A 19,913-nucleotide genomic window follows, 5' to 3' on the forward strand; every position below is an offset into this window, starting at 1 on the left:
ACTGAGTCTTGTTAGCTGATGAATTTAGTACGTGAACATGCTAATGAGGTAACAGTGTTTGTTCCTTCTAGTACAGTTCTTAGGAATGTAAGTCACTCATAAACCCATGTACTTTTCCCATGTTACAGTGCTGCAACTGCAGCTACGGAGCCAGCAGTGATGAGATGCCTCAGGTGCCTGTGAAACTGCCCCAGAATTGTAGACCTTTCTAACAGGTTATTTTTTAATTTGAAGCCTTATCACTGTCATATTAAAGCCGTTCCCCCTTGGCCTGTCCCTACAGGCCCTTGTCCAAAGCTCCTCTTCAGCTGTCCTGTAGCCCCTTCAGGCACTGGAGCTGCCCCAAGGTCTCCCCGGAGCCTTCTCTTCTCCAGGCTGAACAAGCCCAGCTCTCTCAGCCTGTTTCCAGAGCAGAGCTGCTCCAGCCCTCGCAGCATCTCTGTGGCCTCCTCTGCACTGGCTCAAGCAGGTCCACCTCCCTCTGAAGAAAAAACACTTTCTTTTTCCAAGGTATCTTTTCTTCCTCTCCATATTATGTCTGCTTCCAGCAGAGGCAGACATAACTCTCCAGTGTTATGTCTGCCTCCAGCCCAGCAATTCAATATTGCATAGCATTTATTGGTAACTACAATATTTGGTTACATAGAAAATAAACAGCATCATTTTGACCATCTCTTCCAGTCTACACAAAAATCTTCTCATTCTTATTTTCTGTAAATTCTGTGATCCCTGCTTTTTTTCACAAAGTTATTTGTAAATTACTGTTGATCAAACTTCTTATAGGCATTTCAAGAATTAATCTGCATGTATTGAACTGGGAGGTGAACCTGAAGCAAAATATTAGGCTTAGCTCCAAGAGGCTGAAGCATAAGCAATTTCATTTCTGTAGATTCTGCTGTGGAATGGGTACCCTTGAAAAAGATGAGCTCCATGTTACTAAAGCTCATCTTTCTGAACAGGTAAGAAATGCTCATGAAGGCTTGAACTGCTGGCACCTAACTGCTGTTGCAGTGATCTGGCATTGACTTGAGCACTCACACTCTTAATTTATATAAAGCACTATAGACAGATAGGAATGGATAGAACTACTATCACTTATGCTGCAAGAGTTTTTCTTTTGCCTGTATTCTCAGCTCCTTAGGTGTCAAAAAGTTGATATGGCCTAGTAAACTCACAGCTCCTTTAATCTGCAGTTCCAAGTATATGTAGGTCTCCTTTCTGCCAGAAGTGTGAAAACAGGGAGAGTCTTTCAAGCCCTTCTGGCTGTGTCACACAGCCCTACACTGCATGGTATCAACTGCTTGCCTGGGAGCGCACTGTTAAGAAGAAGAGTTGGTGTTGAAGGATTGTCTTGTGGGAAGAGCTAAGGAGGCAAGATGATTTTATTATTTAATTTACTATCAAAAATTCTACATCAGGGGTTTGTTATTGTATGTAGATCTTTTCAAATCTGATGCCATAAAGTGAAGTAAGTTTTCTGAGTGGAGATGTCCTTTATAATTTCAAGCTGAAGGATTTAAAACATGAAGTAGGAGTGTGGAAAATATGTGTCATGATAGCGTTTTCAGACCAAAGCAAAGGGAAAATGCACCTGCTAGAGTTACTTGTGTGACAGGTAGTGACTACTTATTTATGTATAGTTTATTTTCTTTAAGTACGTGACTTGCCAACTAGTGTCTGCTATTCTCTCATGGCCAATGACAGCTAATTAGAGGGGATTCGTTACCCCAAGATCTTCCAAGTTGATGCTGAGATTGATGACTCATGTAAGATAAATGGGATATGCAGGAGAGAATGGCAGATCAGAAGCTGTAGGAGGAAATACTGCTAAAACTGCTGCGAATAATGAGATGTATAACTGTAAGGCAAAAGGGTGAATAATAAAATACAATTATTTATTTATCTATTTATTTAGATTATTTATAACAAGGAAGAGAATCTGTCTTACACTGCAAGTAAAGACATGGCAATAACCAGTGGTTTTCCCACTTGCCACTGCTAGTTAAACGTCTCTGAAACAAGACCTGGGGCTGGGGCAGGGGAACTGTTCCCCAGCATATCTTTAAAATGCCAACGTGCAGCTTTGGTTATTGGTGAAACTTAATGAGCAATGAATGTGCCAGTCAGGCGAAGATCAAGTGTTTCTGCTGCCTGCAGCAGCGTTCAGACTAGAGGGGGCAGGGAGAAGGAAGGAGAAACACGGAGAGAGTCCTCGGCGGTAGCTGGTCTTAGGTATCAGCGAATGCTGCTCCTTCAGCAACTGCTGGATTTATTTTTAACTGCTTGCCTCATTCTTTGTCAGATGATTGACCATCAAGCTGCATATCGAAACACGGCTGTGCAGAGGAAGCGAGCGTAGCTGAAGGAAGAGGGGGAGTGGTTGCCTGGGAAAAGAGGCGGGATCGGGAGCTGGGGCAGGCAGCGCTGCTCCGCAGAGCGGCTGGGGATGCCGGCGGCGGCTCCGTGCTGAGCGGAGGGAGCGGGAGCGGCGCGCTGCTGCTCGCAGACCAGGGCGGATTTTTGTGCTGGATGTTGCCATTCTAAAGGATTGTCATCATGATCGATAGCTCTAAGAAGCAGCAACAGGGCTTTTCGGAGATCCTGCCGGCGGGAGATGTTAAGCCGCTGAAGGAGAAAGAATGCCTTGAGGTGAACAGCCAGAAGAGTCTCAAGGAAGGTCAGTCACTTGCTGGGTTGGGGGCACAAGGGCCAGGCACAGGCAGTTCACCAGCATCTGTGATGAAATGCTCAGTGTCAGGGATAGGCTTTGTACGTTAAATGAGATGTTGTTCTTCGTCTTGAAAAAATGTCTCAAAGCTAAATTTAGAATTTACCAGAGACTGTTAAAACAACGGTGATATCAGCTTATTAGAAACTGTAGTGTGTTGTCGGAGTAGCACCTAGTGCTGACTTCATGAAGTGCTCTGAAATTGTCCTGCAAATACTGCACAAAGTGCTTCAAAATGTCACTACTGCAATAAATGTAATGAAATTAATGTTAAATATGACACTGTTAAAAATAAAACCCCACAAAACTTTGGTTGTAGATGTCGATTGCTACCTCATTTCCAACAGTGCTTTTCTCAGCTACTGCCCTTCTCTAGAATCCCCGTCTCCCCTCATACTTTAAATTGGATTGGATTCTGTGTTCCAGATGTACACTTTTCAAATTACACTGTGTCTCCTTAAATGGCTGGGTTCAGACTGTGCATTAAATTGATATAATTCACAAGCAGTAGTTTGTAAAATAGCAATAGTCTGAGGATATTTGGAGCGTTATTTAAAGCTGACAAATGGTACTACACCAGATTGATTTACAGTAGTACTTGTTGGACTGTGGTGCTAATAGTGCTGAGGCAGGGGAGTTGCCTTACTCCTAGCTGGCAGTATTCTTCCAGCTGGCCTGTGGTACGGAGAAGGAAGAGGCCTCCTGAGGTCAGCTGCCAGCCCTGCTCAGCCCGGTTTGTTAACTGGTGCATGTTAACGTACAGGGCTCTTGGCAGTTCAAGACTCAAACTCCAACTTCGTAATCAGAAACAACCTGTATTTGTAGTAGCAAAATTCCTGCTTTCGTTTCGCAACACTCTGCCGTGGCTTTTACTGCAGATCTCTCTGGGTTGTCTGGTGATTCAGAGATTTCTTCCTTGGTGTTGTGGCAAGACTGCTGGTTTTCCCTCGTGTACATGAGATCATGCCTTTCTCAGAATTTAAGTGCTGGATTTCGGTGGGGTTTGGTTTGTTAAATTTTGATCTTAATGTTTAAAATAGCAAAAAGCACATTTCATCATTGAATTGAGTACCTGACGGTTTATTTTTAAAGCCCCTTTACTTAGCCCTATAGCAGGGCTAGAGAAACCACTGATTTTTATATAAAGGTTTCCCCTTGATTGGGAAGATACATGGTAAGCTGAATGTTGATACATGTAGCTGTGGCTGGGAGCATAACAGTTCTACTCCCTTTACAGCAGGAAAGTACTGACTGAAAGATAATGATTGCAGAGAAAAGGCCAACAGGGCCTGCTTTTCATGGAGTTTGCCTTGCAGGCCCAGTTAAACCTGCTGCTGCCACTCCCTCTTGAAGCTCTGTGGGGCTTCAGGAGCAAAGAGAGAAGGCGAGGAAGTTGAGAGGGAAAGAGCAATACGCATACTGTTGTGGAGAATGCTGTAGAGAAAAACAAAACCTAACATAAACTACTAAGAAATAAAGGGAGAAAGACATGTAAAACCTAGCATGGTGGGTTAGTGTAGGTGGGCTAATAAGTAACCACAGTAATCATTATCTTCAGCCTTCTTTTAGTATGTCAGTTATGTAGAAAGTGGATGTGAGAATGTACATTACAGTAATGATGGTCTATCAGAGTAGCAAAAACCTGCAATTACGGGACACTCTTCCAGTGTAAATTAATGAATATTTTAGAATTTAAATTATTCAGTGCATAAAAGAAGATATGATTTTTCCCCATAATCACTATCTTTGCTTCCTTTTCTCTGTCCTAGTACCTGTTCTCCATTTTCACTTTTCCCCAGCGAATATTGCTTATCCTTGTATTGCTCCTAAGTTTGGCAACCTAGTAATTAAAATAAAGAACCTCTTTTAGAGAGTATGAATGACTACAGGATCTCCTCTTCCAGCCTTCTCTCTTTCTAAAGCTCAGCAAAAGCAAGCGTCTTCTTTCTTGTAGTATATAGAATGAATTATTGAAAACACTGCAAATCTGCAGGATTTGCCTCTAGAGAGACTAGAACAGAGTTTCACCTTTTCAGTGTAGAATGTCATAAAATATGTAGCTCAGGTATTCTTTAGATTTTTAAAAATCTGACTGCAGTTTTTTTAATTTCATCCTATTTAAATAATGCTATGAATAACATTAAACCACTTATTTTCCAGAACAGTATGTTCAAAATTAGCTTGTGGTATTCTCTCACTTCTTTTTCACCCCTCCTCTGTTTTTACTTTAATTCAAACAAGGAAGCGACTGATTTTGCACCTTAATCATCAACCCTTTTTTGCTAGGACACAAAAATACTGAACAATACCATCTGTGAATGGTTAAAAATGCAATTCTGTTGGCAATGGATGGAGCACATAGAAGTCAAGTAAATCAGAAGGTGCTACAGCCGTTGCTTCATAATGTGTTTTGCACAGGTTTGATAAACCTAAATACCTGGAGAGAGTGCAGTGTGCTTATATCATCAACGTTGTACCTTAGGAGAATTTTTAGGTGCATTTCTTTTTTACTTGGTATTTTTTTATAAGGAAAGCCTTTTGATGAAAATGCAAATCCTGGCACTGTCTTCAGCAAATTAATATTAAGGACATTGGAATATTAGATTACAAGGATGACTATTTTCCTTTGCTTGGGCTAATGAATACTCTTAGAAGATACACATTATAGCATCCTATAGCACAGGAGGAAATCCTCTTAATTACCCTACCTTCTTGTAAACAACTTATATATTACTATTACATTTGACCTGTTCTGTGAAATCTGTTCTTTCTTTTATCTGTTTCATTCAAAAGGTAATTTTGATAAGCAAGGAACAAAAACCACTTCTGGGCTCTGAGGCTAACTGTACAGTGATAACTAAACAGCTTTGTCAGAAATTTCTGTAGCATTGACTTCTAATGTCAAGTAAGTCACCAAAACATTTAGAAAATTCAAGTGAAAAGCCTTAAATGAATCAGGACATCGCTGTGCATACAGTTAGTAAGAAAGAGTATTGTCAACAATATATATGTTAGCAATTAGGAACATGTTTAGGCTGCAGATTAGAAAGTTTGTGACTGAGGAGTGAAGTAAATTTTAGGAAGTCTTGCCTTGTATCTTAAATTGGTTTAATATAAAGATTGATGAGCTCCTGCAAGAGTGCATGGCCCCGCAGAACTATTGAAAACACAGTATCGCATTGGTGAAACAAATCATTATGGTGCTGTCTGAGGTGCGATTTAAAAGGAGACTGAATCCCAGTTTGTTTGCACCATGGTTTTCATATAGTCATCTGAGCTTCAGAGTTAGAGTTGTCTGCATGAAAACTGTAAGGAAAAACCCCTAATCAGGAAGGAAATTTTTTTTTTCCACATTTAAATGTAATTCCTTTCCTGGATTTGTGTTGCTTTTTAATTTTACTGGTTTGTGAGGAACTGGAGATTGGCGAGTGCTGGGAACAGGATACAGGGTAGAATGAGTGAAGCCCAGGGATTTCTCAGGTGTTGCTGGAAATGTCTTCACGCTGTCTGGTTAACGGATTACCAAATTTAGTGAGGAAGGATTTCTTCCCTTCCTGCCTTGTAATCAAATCAATATTGCATGAGACCTGTTTATTTAACAGATTTCCTATTATTCCTGGCATGTTGAGTATTGGTGATACTCTTGACCTCTGCTGCTCTCCTGCGGTGGTATGTTAGACTTAAAAATTCTGCTGCTGGTTTGCTGGTTTTGGTTGGGATTTGTTGTTTGGAGGTTTTTTGTTTGGTGTTTTTTGGTTAGTTTTTTGTCTGGTTTTTTTTTTTTTTTTTTTTGTTTGTTTAGTTGGTTGGTTTATTTTTAAGTTTTTAATTTTATTACATGATGTTTAGTGATGTTTTTATGACCCCTTAACAGTGGCAGTCTATTGGGTATGTTTCTTGAGACACAGATGATAAGAAACACTGGGAAAAAAGAGTATTATTCCTGTCCTCTTATTTAATAGAGGAAGCACTGTAAATTCAGTACACTGAAACTGTGAGGCTGTGTTAAAACTCTTAACTTTATGTATCTACCATAAACAGCATCTTTAATAACAGTAGGATAATTGTATGTCTTACAAGTAAAACAGCACTTATTACCAAACATTTATTAGTCATTTAAGTGCTACACTGAAGAAGACAATTTTGTAGAATACCATTATAATAAACACATGCTTAAATACTTCAATAAACCAAGGCCACAATTTGATTTTGTATATAATCTGCATACAGATTATATTATAGTAGATTATAATTAGAGGATACAGTGGCTAACCAGGAGTTCTAAGGAAACTTGCTATGGCAACTAGAAGATTCGTGAAAGGTTTTATAAATGGTGAGGATTAAGACTGCTGCTGTCAAAAGTAGGTGTAGTTCCATCCAGCCCTACCCTGCCTTTTTCTTGTGCTGGCATCAGTAATTGTGCCGCCTTGAAGTGAGTAGGATCAGTGAACAGGTATTACTGAACACTGTTTATTTAAGTGGTGCTAGTGTTCAGCCAGATCAGAGCATTGACCTGACATGCTGCGTCTTTGCCAGCATTGATGCAACTGAAGCCACTGGGGTTGGAGGGAGGAAGAGACCATTGTCTTTGTCAGTAATCCTGTCTTAGATCACAGTAAGTTATGAAACATGCTCTGAAACCACTGTTTTGTTGCTGTGCTGGAGGTTTCTTTTTTCCTCTCACAGTGCATCCAACAAAACATGTGTGTACCTCAGCCTTCTTAATGTAAAGTCCGTCTAATGCAGCAGCTTTGCAGTCACTGTAAGCAACCTGAGCAATAATCTGCAGAAATCTGATGTTGTTGTCTACATAGCAAGAGTTGACACCATGCCATTGCTTACATCCCAGTTTGCAATCAGGCAAATTGGTGTAAATCCACCTTCCTCAGTGTTGTGAATTAATGTGTAATCTCATGAGTTGGAGGATGAGTTGCTGGCTCTACTGTGCCTAGGAAAAGCGTGGAAAATGGAGGTAATACCTTCTTGAGAGTGCTTGGCTGGCAATCATCTGTCATCAGTGTAATGTGCTCCAAATGATCACAAAGCAAGACTGTAGTAGATGCAGAATTTGAACGCAAGTTCCTGTGCGCCTGGACAGACCATTGCTTGACTGATGGTCATATTTGAGGAAATGCAAATTAGTTTTTAGAAAATCAGAAGCCTGTACTAAGCTGAGGAATATTTGCAGATTTAGAAAATGTAGTTATTGTTAATAGGCTTAAGGTATACAATTTTACAGAATACTTGGAATGTAAGCTTTAGTTTATTCGGACTTGCCACCCCAGGTAGCAGTGATTTTTCTCATTTTAAAGATTTAAACAGAATTGTGAGAAGTATAGATTTTGCTTTTTACATATAGATGTGCATATATATATTCATCCCAGCAGACTTTCGGGTAATTTGTTTGGAGGTTCATGTATGCTCTGGTTTGTTTCTAAGCAACATGTTCCATAGCAATAGGATACAATACAGATTGTCCTATATTCTAGTCATAAAAGCTTCTCAATGGATGATATTGTTGTGCTTTATATTTTTGTTTTAAATGTGAAGTTTATAGTTAGCTCATTCCCATCTCACTTTTTGTTTTCTGCTTTCAGTATGATGATGATACTTCTGGAAAGAGTTATGTATACATCATTACTGGCTTACAGACACCAGCTTTAAATCACAGTGGTGTAATTTAAAAGACTTGGAGGTCCTGCAGGGTTTCCTTGTGGAATTCTGAAGAGATTATTTGAAGTGGCCCTAAGGAGTCTCCACTCACATGCTTTACATTTATCCAGAACATTTCTAAGCTGAAATGAAAGTATGACCGAAGAATTGCTTGAAATGAGTATGCTTCAGAGGCTGTTTCACTTGTCTTAATTATTTTGGATATAGTCTTAGCAGAAAAAGCACATATACAATAATGGAAAAAAAGAATATTAAAAGTATAGAAAAGGGATTATTTTTTAAATAAGTAATATATTTTCTTTCTTAAATTATATCCTGGCATACATTAAAGTTTTGAGGACTGAAGCCAGTATAACATTCATTCGTGTTTAGATGACGTCTCATTTCCTTAATGATGAATTGGTTTTGTTTCAACATTGTATTCAACAAAATGTCTTGCCATCTTAAGGCTAATGGAAGGCAAGTACCACAATTTTAAATGCGTTGTATCTTTAAATGCTGTACAACTTACTTGGAATCACTTCCAACAAATTACAGGTAGCTAAATATTTTCATGGCTTTTCTCTCTCTTTGTCATGACATATAAATGAAAATAACATTATTATCAAATTTCTGACTTATGACATCTGTGGAATGAGGAATGACAGATGTAAACTAGCCACCATATTCCATAACCTTCCTGAAACATGTACCTTGCATATCACCTGCTCTGTCTTTTAGTTATTATACAAAACATTTTTTTATTCATTTTTGGTTGTATTCATAGAACAAATATTAGTTGAAGAGATTAACGTTTTTAACTCAGCAAAGCATTTAATGAGTTATAAATAGAGTACCTCACCCCATATAGAGTTGAGGGAGAAACACCCACGACTCAGGAGGAAGCAAAACATCAGTCTCAGGGAAATTAATGTAAATTCTGCTTTTAGAAAATGACAGGTAAACTTTTTAAGTCTGAGCAGATGGGAGTCTGGGGTGCAAAGGTAACTGACAGAGGCACAGAGTTAAGTACTCAAGACTTGATCTCTGCTGTTCTGTAACTGTTGCCCTGTGCTGTGAGGTTGGTGCAGACTTCTAATACAAAACTGATGATCACTTGTATAATCCGCCTACAATCTGATATAATACTCTCTTACTTTACTGCCACCCTGCTGTTCATATACTTGTATTATAGTCCTGATGCCAAGTAACTGGCTTTAAATTACTTCAGATCGAAGGAACAAGAGAATTGTTCATCTCCTGCAGCAGGGCTTCATTGCAACTGCAACATCTGGTGGTAACATCTATTCTTCTGCGTTTCAACCTCATCATGTTGGAGACCTTGGTTGCATGAGGGCTTTTAGAAGCTGGCAGAAAGCGATGGAGGCTTTCTGTGCAAGAGCTTTAGTTCAAAGGGAACGCCCTGTTTCCAGCACTGTCTGTTTCCATGGCAGCCCGCCTGCTGCCTGCACTGGAGTTCCGACCACTCTTGGAAATTTCCAAGGCAGGATGCAGGAATGTTGGACATTACATTTTCCCATTTTTACTTGCAGCTTTAAGGGCTTAGATAGCTAATAGCCACTGGATTTTAACTTTGGAGGAAATAAAGAAAAGATCATATACAGCACAGAAACAATCTGGATGCATTAATTGTCGTGTTGATGTAATTGGAAAGAACTGTGTGCTGTCAGATGAACCCCTTCCCTTCCCATGGGTTAATGTGTTTCAGCTGTGTAACTGTTAAATGGCAACCACGATTTGCTGTTTCCTAGCACCTTCTCTAAAAAGATAATATTTGATTTTAAATTAATAGGATGTGTAATTAACTGTGTTAGATGTGGAATTATTATTGCTGGAACTGTGCACAGTATGAGTTCTGGGTTTTTTTTCGAGACAAGAAGCAGTGGTGAAAGCTTGTCAATCAGTGTAGATAGCATTGTTCCTGCAGGACAACTATCAATTTATTTTTGGCCTCTTTACATTCCAGTGCTTGTGATTATATGGTACTACTTGGAGACATCTTTTTCCATAGGATACAAATTACAGATTTGTAACAGAAATCACTTGTTCAACTTTTATAACAGCTGTTTGCTCTAAGTGATTTAATAATACACTTTATTTGCACTTATTCTACCATTTACACTGAATAAGACCTGACTGGACTGCTCTGTATTTCTTACCTTTCAGAGGGTCTTACACAGAATGTGATGTGGATTTCCTCAAGTGCCTACTCTTGCCAGCTTTAATGCACCCAAACCAGCATAGTGCTTCAGCAAGCTATTGAGGATCTGCTTGGTTTAGTTATTAATCTGTATGCCCCTTCAAGGCATAGTGCATGTGAACCTGAACAGTACTCACTGTTTGGAAACAAAGGCCATTAATTTTCTAAAATCTACTGCTATATAGAAATACATTTCAAAATAATAAAGTGCACTGGTTAACAGATAACTTCACCTTTTGTGTACCATCATCTCCATTCCCTTGATATAGAAGTGTCGATTCCGTGGGATGCTGACACTGGAAAAAACTGTAAGAGTGGGAGCACCAGGCTCTGGCGCTCAGTTTTTCAGGTGCTGAGAATTGTATACCTCCAGTGGAGTCAGAAGATGCTTACTGACTTTATAAAAGTAAGATAACCCGATGTTCTTATTGTGAGGAGGGATTATGCTTTTTGGTTTCTTCAGTACTTATTAAATAAGCCATGTAAGATTTTTGATCATTTTATTGACTGAAGAAAACATGGAAATTTTGGAATCTCTTCACCTGGCATTAGTGTTACTCTTAAAATCATACACTGACTTGAAAATAGAGTATCCTCACTTCCCCCTAAGTCAAAACAGGAGTTTGACAGACCTTTTTGTGCATGGCTTTTATTCAGAAGCAGTTCAAAGACAATTTCTTAGAGTTGCAGTGATGTGAAGGGGGATTTCTGCCAAGTATTAAGTGCAAAGTATTTGTGCTGTCTTTTGGTAACTATATTTGCTCGGTGGTGTTAACATAGCTCTTCTTTTACACATACATTTTTAAAAGAAGAATATTATTACTGACATTAATAGTGTTTAACATATCTAAACCTTTTTCAGTTCTGGGCCTTTATTTTGGAGATCATCTTCTATGATTTTAGGTGTTATGCAGGTAACCCTAATGTCTAATTTAAAAAATGTAAAAGTGAGAGGTAAACTATTGGGCAACAAGCTGAATGGCTTTACACTGATAAGAACTATCTGTTACACACAATGTTTGAGTAAGCACCACCCCATCAGGAACTTTATTTTGTAGTCCCTCATGTCTTCTGAATTCCCTTTTCCCAGATTCCACACTGGTTTGTCTGAAAATGGTTCTTTGCAGTCAGGGGGAGGGGAGGGAGTGGGGGAAGCAAGCAACCAACCAACCAAAAACCCCACCACTCCAAAAAAAAACCCAAACAACAGAACACCAGAGCAAATAGCACAGTATAATAAAGCCTGTAGATCTTCTTGGAAATTGTGTCCTCTGATCTCATCCTTATTAGACTTACCTATTTTGTGTATTACTGCTGACTGTTGTAGAAACTTCTTGCTATATGGATTTACATGTATGTGATAAGGAAAGTGTATTAGATTTAATTACATTAGATTTAAACCAACCTGCATTCTAATCTGTAGGATGTTTCTCACTGAAATACAGCAGCAATACTTTGCCAGAAGAATTAACAAGTGTTACCATTTCTTCCTTAGAAATGTCTCTGCTTTTAACTTTTTGTTTCTGTGAAGGCTAAAAATGTTTTAAGTCTTTATGTCTTTTATTGAGATATAAATATTAGTTTTTTTCCCCCATCTGTTTGCTTTAGAAAAGCAAAAGTTTGGGGGTTTTGGTGGGGTTTTTTGAGATTTTAAACATCAAAAAATAATATATTTAGGATTTTTATTCACAGTTACTTTCTGTTAAGCAACTTTGTTAATAATGTTTTCAACTGCTTAATATTTACTAAAACAAAAATTCAGGAACCAAATATTTTTTTTTTTTTTAACTTCTAAATTTGAGGGTTGTTCACAAAAGCAAACATCTGGTTTCCATCCAGCTTTGTTTCTGTTTAACCTCCTTGCTCTGGTCAAGTCAAGTGTTCAGTGATTATCTTATACCAGCTTTCTAACCATGAGTCATCTCTTCTTTAGTATTCCCACTGCAGTGCTCTCCTATGAGTCATGCTACAGGCTGTTCTTTCTTTACTATGTAATATAGAAGTTCCTGATATGTTTAATAATAAGTGAATAGCTGCATGTTCTATGTCTTCTATAGCTCTTATTTTTTCAGTCCTCCCACAGCTTTTATGACCTGTTCAGATATAGATGGGACAACTTAACAATCATCCCTTACTTTGTGATGCCCAGTGTAGATTAATAGATGGAGTGTAGGCAAGTAATGATATGAGAGACCATAATTATTTGTTACATTTTTGCTAAAAAAATGCTAAAGCCTCACACTTTGCTGCACATGGTTTATATGCAGGTACATTCTTACTGTTCTTCTCATCCTTCTGCTATAGTCTACTGTGTAATCTCTCAGTTTCAAAGCTTAAGCCAAATATCTGATCATAATTGAAGCCACAAATTACTTAAAAATACCAATTCTGAGTTACTTACTATGTCTGATGAGATGTGTCAGCTCTGCCCTGGACATAACTGATATTGGAGCAGGTAATTTTTCTTGGAAGACCTTGAGCCTGAAATAAAGAGGCATATGTTTAAAACTGACTTGTAACTAGGTAAAAGGTTTGGTAGACACATTTGTAGTGTGCTTAGTGTTCTAAGAAAGACAAATTTAAGCATGGTGTAAATATGGACAAAAGACAGCTGTATAGCATGGTTGAGATTCCTGCCCAGAGCAGAACATGCTTTTTAACTCTTTCCACAGCTTCCCAGTTGTGTAAAAGAAGACATAGTTTGAGTGAAGAACAGAAGAAAGTCAAAAATAGTGTGACATACGGTAGTCTTGCCATGCTGTTTAGAAATTGGCTCTCACATCATTTGGATGTGTAAAAATTATTTAAGATTTTTCAAGAGATTGCCTGTTTAGTTTTAAGACTAACTCTGAGCTGTCTTGATTTTACAGTTGTAAGCAAGAGAACCCAAAACAAAAACATGAGTTTGCTTTCCTGTAAGCATCATGCCAGTTAGTGAATTTCTCAGTGCTTTGTGCTAGTGCAGCCACAGGGATAGAAACTTAACATTGTACTGTATGCTTAAAGTGCACTTCCATTGAAGTGTGCATTTCTTGAATGAGCTAAGTCCTAACCAATACATTATTTTTCTTAATTCACGCTTGTATAAAGCTTGTGGGATTTTAAAATTGGATGCACAGTTGCATAAATGTGTGTTTGCACACACTTATCTGCGTTTTGGGGAGCAGATTAGACCAGTGGGACTTAGAAACCCACATGGTTTTCTGCCTGAAGACTTGAACTTTCTCTACCCATGCTGTGAACTTAATGCTACACCATACACCAAACCTGACCTAGGAAATGCTGCTGAAAGGAGTGTAACAGCATCATTTGAGTTGGTTCAAGACTTCAGGCAACATACGTTTGCATTTATTAGCAAGAGCTACTGTAAGAAGAGGTCATGGCTTACCTGGAGCCAGATGAAATTAAGGGAAACCAAAAATAATTCAAACTGGTATAAAATAAGTCTTCCCTTAACTTTTAATAGTTATTTAATATTACTTGGAAAATACAGTTCATTACTCAAAGCAGGTATTTTCAAGTTTCCAGAGGAACTCAATACGTTTTAATGACTTTCCATTAATTTACATTTTACTGTTGTTACTCTTGTATTCTCCCATCTCTGTCCTTTGTAATACTTGTGTAGCAATATTGTAAAGTCTGAACAGATCTGCCATGCCACAACCCTGAAATGTTTGTATTTAAGTTCTCAATGTTTGTGTGATACAAGAAAATAATGTCCTTGTTTTCAGGACTTGCTATTTCTGGTCTTAATGCTTTAGCCAGAGGAGTATCCTTCCTGTACTGTAGAACAGGAAATAAGCTGGTTCCTTTTAACTTCTGAAAACAATGAACTTAGCCTAATTTTTTAGAAATTACATTCATTTTGATGTTTTGGACAATGCATTAGTTTGTTTTGCTTCCTTGTGAAACACAATGGGAACAGCATGCTATAATCATACATCCATAATAAGATATCAAGGCAAAATTAAAGAAGGTAGCTATTACATCTTTAATATTTTTTTCTTTACAATCTCTTGTTCAAAAGATCAAATCTCACATTAGGGTAATGTCTGTATGTATCTAAGAAATAATGAAGTGCTGTGATAAATTGATAAAGAAACATGAGAAGGGAACAACAGAAGAAATAAGTTCTTATTTTATTTTGGATTTTTTTCTGGGTACATTTACAAAAAAGCCCTCATCTTTGGAAGTACGAAGCCTTTATATCTGTGCCCTCCCCAGGGTTTGTGCAGTTCCTGGTATAGTATTTAATGTGTGTCACATTGGTTAGTCGTTCAGTAACAATGAGAACCTTTGGACATTTTATGAAATGTGATGAAACATAGGAAGTTACCTGTGAAACTGAAATGTTTTTTCCCAAATTTGACAGTATCGGATTTATTTGGTCCTTGAAATAATTATGATAAAATACATCTCGACTAAGTGGGAAACAGCATTTTCTGGTGTTTGGAGAGAGAATAAGGTCTGTTACTGGTTGTTCTGGTGTTTTTAAAAAAGCCAGGTAAAATGTTTTTTCTCTTCAATTTTTCATGTTTCAGCAGGATTTATTTAAATATACAATAAGCCTTTATATATAGATATTAAAAAAACAAACCATACCTTTCCTTTTAAAATCTTCTGCCAACATAATTTCTGTTCCAGCATAGTGCAGTCATGTAAGATTGGTTGAAGACACGTAAGAAGGCTATATAATCATGAGGTGTTGCAGTTTATGGTATAAAATATTTATACCTCACTATAAATGAGGTTTTTTTGAATCTTCTCTGAGTAGTGTTACAAGGGGAATAAAAAAATTCCTAGATTCAGATGGATACTTAATACCTCTTATGAGGCCTAGTTGATAGAAGTGGATATATGTACGAAATGGAGTCCCTTTATCAGGTGTGACCAAAAAGCAGCAGATTCCAATATAACTGGGATTTGGAAGCGGTCACTCCTAACTATGTTAACAGCAGTTGCTCCTTAACGGTAGCTGGGTTAGAGGTTACTTTCAGGTCTGAGTACATAGAGAAAACAAATATTACTGAAGTTGCGATACAGTACCTTGTGAATTCTTCATACTTTCAGAGGGATAGGGTGCTCACATATGAATGAATGATTGTTTTCTTTTGTCAGTACTTCAGCTGAGACTGCAACAAAGACGGACACGAGAACAACTGGTGGACCAGGGCATCATGCCACGTAAGACTTACATTATTTCTAGTCATTTGTATTACTGTACTGTATTAATTATGGACTGAAAATGTAAAATAATGAGGATCAGCATTTCTGTGATAATCATTAAAAATAACTTTATTATTCAAAGATACTTGAGATCCTTTTCGTAATCTAAATGAACATGCAGTAGATTCTTCATGCTCACCTAAGATTTCAGTTAAAATAGCCATTGTGATGGAAATGCAAGGATTTGCAGACATAATCTGATTCTCCCTTTATTTTCTCTCTTTAAATTCTGACTAATCTTACTGAAATAAATGGAATTATATAAATGAGTGAACATCAGTAACAAAGCTAGCAGTCTTAAAAGAGTAGTATGGTGAGGGCTGCCAAACAAAACCAAAGGGCATGTAAGAGTTGTGACTTAAGTGCCAACAGGCACGTCTTGTATGTCAAATCCTGCATGACTGTAGCTGTGATGCTGCAGGACGTGAGGCTGTGGATTAGGCCCGGCATTGGTCATTGAACACTGGATGACCTAATGCAGAAGCTTCTGTGCCTAAGCCTTTCTGAGTACGAATCCCTTTCCAAGGATCTTGGGGTTTCGGTGAGGTTTTTTTTAAATTTTTTAGAAAATTGTTTTGAAATGTTTTTTCCAGTTGCCAGCAGTTTCCTGATAAATGTGCTACAACTGGCAAACTGTCCAAACTGGTCCAAATCCAAGATTATATAGTGATAAAAACTCAATGAATGCCTTTAGATGCTGTCTTTGGAAGAGTTAAGATCACTTTAGTGTGATGTGTCTTGTGAAGGCAGCAACATCACCAAGTTCATAAGCACATTTAGAGATGTATTTATGATTTCAGAACACTCTCATGCTTAGCTTCTGTCTCTTTGGCCTGGCTACCTAGCTGCCTTGACATCTATGCAAGAAGTTACCGGTTCTTGAGTAAACCATTTTTTTCTGTTACACTGGAATTTAATTGCTGATCCTACTGCTTTGACAAGCAGATAATGTTTGTAAATTTGGACGTCTGTTGTGTTTGTATATCTGAATTGACAGGACTTGTATTTTGAAAGTAATTGCTTTATGCAGTTGCACTTTTAGAGTCCATTTTTTCCTTTACTGATTTCAGTTTGTTAGCGATGGTGGTTATTTCAGCAGTAGCACTTGTGATTCCTAAATTGATTTTTAGGTATCATAAGAGAGCCCTCCTGAATATGGCTGTTTAGTGGCCTAGAATTCAACTGCAGTTAACTCTTTGTTGAGAGATGTTTTGATGTTCTTCCACTTGGTCTCCCAATGACTATGCTAATTGTTTAGTATAATGTCTTCTGACTTGTTTTGGAGATCAGACTGGCTTCAGGATGAGCGGTACACAAAACATAGAGAATTCCCAAGTGGTCAAGATAATAGGTCCAAGTTGTTAAAAGAGTCAACTGTGAAAAGTGATTTTCCTTAAAACTAATAAAACCCCCAGCCATTGAACACTTATCAACATTATATCAAGCTGTTATAAATAGCCCAGTGTGCACTAGGTAATTCTCACTTGAAAGCACAGTATTATAAAGCTTATCTCTTCTTGCAGGTATACAGCAGACTTCAGATTGCTTTGCTGAAGCATCTTCACCTTCCCAGGCCTGTAGTGTTAATTATCTTCAGGAACAGAATGATTGGGATTTTTTTGAGTGAAACCTGGGAAGAAACTTCTAAAGTGTCAGAAAGTGTTAAAGATTTTCATTTGCACATTTGCAACGTTCATTTTCTCTTTGACAAAAGTGTGGCAAATAAGAGGGACTATGGCTGCTGCCATTTCACTTATTCAGCCATCTGGTCGAGATAGTGTTTTTTGCTCTTTTTGGCTGTTCAGCAGCTGACCATCATTCTGTTTTCCAGTCTGAACATTTGAGGCTTCTACAATTTAAATCAGCACAAATAGTTCTTAAGGGATGGTCCAGTTGTCTCTAGTAACAGCAAGTATGAGGTATAGACATAGTAAATACAGTGGAATAAATGTTTTGGCATTCTGAACATTACCTCATAAAATTTCTACTGTGGAACAGTTTTGGTAAATAGATCCCAGTACACAGTGAAAAAGTTAACTGTTACATGGTAATATCTGTTAAAATCAAATATTCCAAGTACTCTGTATAGCAGTGTTGCTCATCTCTGATAAATGCTAGTGAATACAGTTAGTATGAGTCAAATGTAAGACTGGTAAGATGCAAACACAACTCTGAGATGGTGTTAAACACCCAGGCACACCTGCTGATTAGGGTATTTTTTTGGAAATCACTTCTGTCAATTTAACTCTTGTTATCCCTTCACAGCCTTGAAAAGTCCAGCTGCATTCCATGAGCAGATAAAGAGCCTGGAGCGAGCCAGGGTAAACCATTTTGTGTAAACTTGTTATTAATATCTGAAATGAATAGTTGTGTTTGATACTGAATTCTCTGAGTATGTGAAAAAAATCTTACTATTACAGTAGTAACCTGTGCTTTTATCTTGGAGAATCCATTAAAATAAAATATTGGTGTCAAATTTGAGAGGAACTTTGTTAAGCCTTAACAGATGAAGGTGGGGGAATAGATTTACAGTCATGATGTAATACATGGCTTCACTGAGTTAAGAATAGGATACATAGGTAAAGTATGCTTGTGCAGTATTTCTGAAGCAAATCTATGCTATTGTGATGTTGTATGGTGGTATGAGGTCAAATCCAAAAGCATTCCCAGCTTGTCTGGGGAAGATAGAAATTCATTAGCACTGCTTGACTGATAGAAAACCAGAACAAACCAAATACGTTTACAGCCCATGTTCTAACAGCAATGTCTACCCATCCAAATGCAACTGCAAATATTCATTGATTTGATATCAGAGGTTTATCAAACCTCTTTGTTTTTTCTCATAAGTAGTAGTTAATGCTATTTCCTCATTTCTTTAAAGACTGAGAATTTCCTGAAGCACAAGATTCGCAGCAGGCCGGACCGCTCTGAGCTTGTCAGAATGCACATCCTGGAAGGTACGTACCCAGCTCTAGGTACATTTTGAGCTGCTATTGGAAGGAACGTCTGTTTTGCACACAGTTTCCTAACTGAATTAGGCTTTGATATGAATTATTTCTAAAGGTGTATATGCTCTACAGTGTCTGTGGTAGCCTGTATAATAATAGATATATCCATGGTGGTACTCAAAAATTATGTGACATCATATACTCTCCACCATCACGCCAACCAACCTTTAATGAACTTGACTTTTACCCTGCCTTGTTATTTTCCTTGTTGCTCAGGTCATGTGAAACAACAGTCTTTTTATGAATGGGGATATATTTCTGTGTTTCATCATAATCTTATTAAATACAGAAGTTACCAAGTAACCATGATCAAAATAAATTAACAGCCATTGCTTTACAAAACATGCATTTAGATACTAGCCCAGATACGAGTCTCCATATTGATATATCACATCCATATTGACAGGCTATCTCCATATTTTCATTGAAATACAATTATGAAGACTGAAATTTATGCTAAAAGCTATTTTAAAAGGTAAACTATTTAAGATGCTCTTCAAGAGAGAATACAAAAATCAGTGGATTAATTAAACCTTTACCATAGCTCACACTGGTAAACCACTGGAGCAGCAAATGCTGTCTTCAGATTATAATAATTGTTTGTTATTTTATATTCCCTGCTTTACTGTTGGACATTATATAGATGTTTATCAAAAGTATTACCACTGTTAGAAAAGAGGTTATATTTATAGAAAAACATGATGATGAGGATGAAAAACAGCTACTCACAGAATCTTACATATGCTTATTGAGAATTTTCAGAATACTACCTGCCTGCTTTTGATAGAAGTGGAATGGTTACTGCAAAGACAAGACAATGTTGTTTGCCATGAAATTGAAGAAAAGGTGGAGCAGAGCATTTAAATGAATCTGTCCTTTTTAGAGACCTTTGCAGAGCCTTCGCTACAAGCCACTCAGATGAAACTGAAGAGAGCTCGCTTGGCAGATGACCTGAATGAGAAGATTGCTCAGAGGCCTGGCCCTATGGAACTGGTAGAAAAAAATATTCTTCCTGTAGACTCCAGCGTTAAAGAAGCTATTATAGGCAAGTAGGAGTCCCACAGCTTCTCCGTTATCT

The 19,913-nt window shown here is 37.8% G+C and overlaps 1 protein-coding gene across 3 annotated transcripts in view; it reads left to right on the forward strand.

Moving 5' to 3' along the window:
• MRTFB (myocardin related transcription factor B) overlaps positions 1 to 19,913 on the forward strand; it is a 79,455-nt gene that overhangs the window by 31,579 nt on the left and 27,963 nt on the right. For 2 of the 3 annotated variants that reach the window (XM_065683789.1, XM_065683788.1), the window contains 4 exons: positions 15,720 to 15,785; positions 18,093 to 18,148; positions 18,709 to 18,784; positions 19,719 to 19,880. In XM_065683789.1, coding sequence (XP_065539861.1) covers positions 15,720 to 15,785; positions 18,093 to 18,148; positions 18,709 to 18,784; positions 19,719 to 19,880 — 360 coding nt within the window. Of the gene's footprint in view, positions 1 to 563; positions 2,678 to 15,719; positions 15,786 to 18,092; positions 18,149 to 18,708; positions 18,785 to 19,718; positions 19,881 to 19,913 lie in introns of those variants that run through there. The other variant, XM_065683787.1, reaches the window with a different exon arrangement.

The sequence above is a fragment of the Lathamus discolor genome, chromosome 6, assembly GCF_037157495.1.
Source record: "Lathamus discolor isolate bLatDis1 chromosome 6, bLatDis1.hap1, whole genome shotgun sequence".
NCBI lineage: Eukaryota > Metazoa > Chordata > Aves > Psittaciformes > Psittacidae > Lathamus > Lathamus discolor.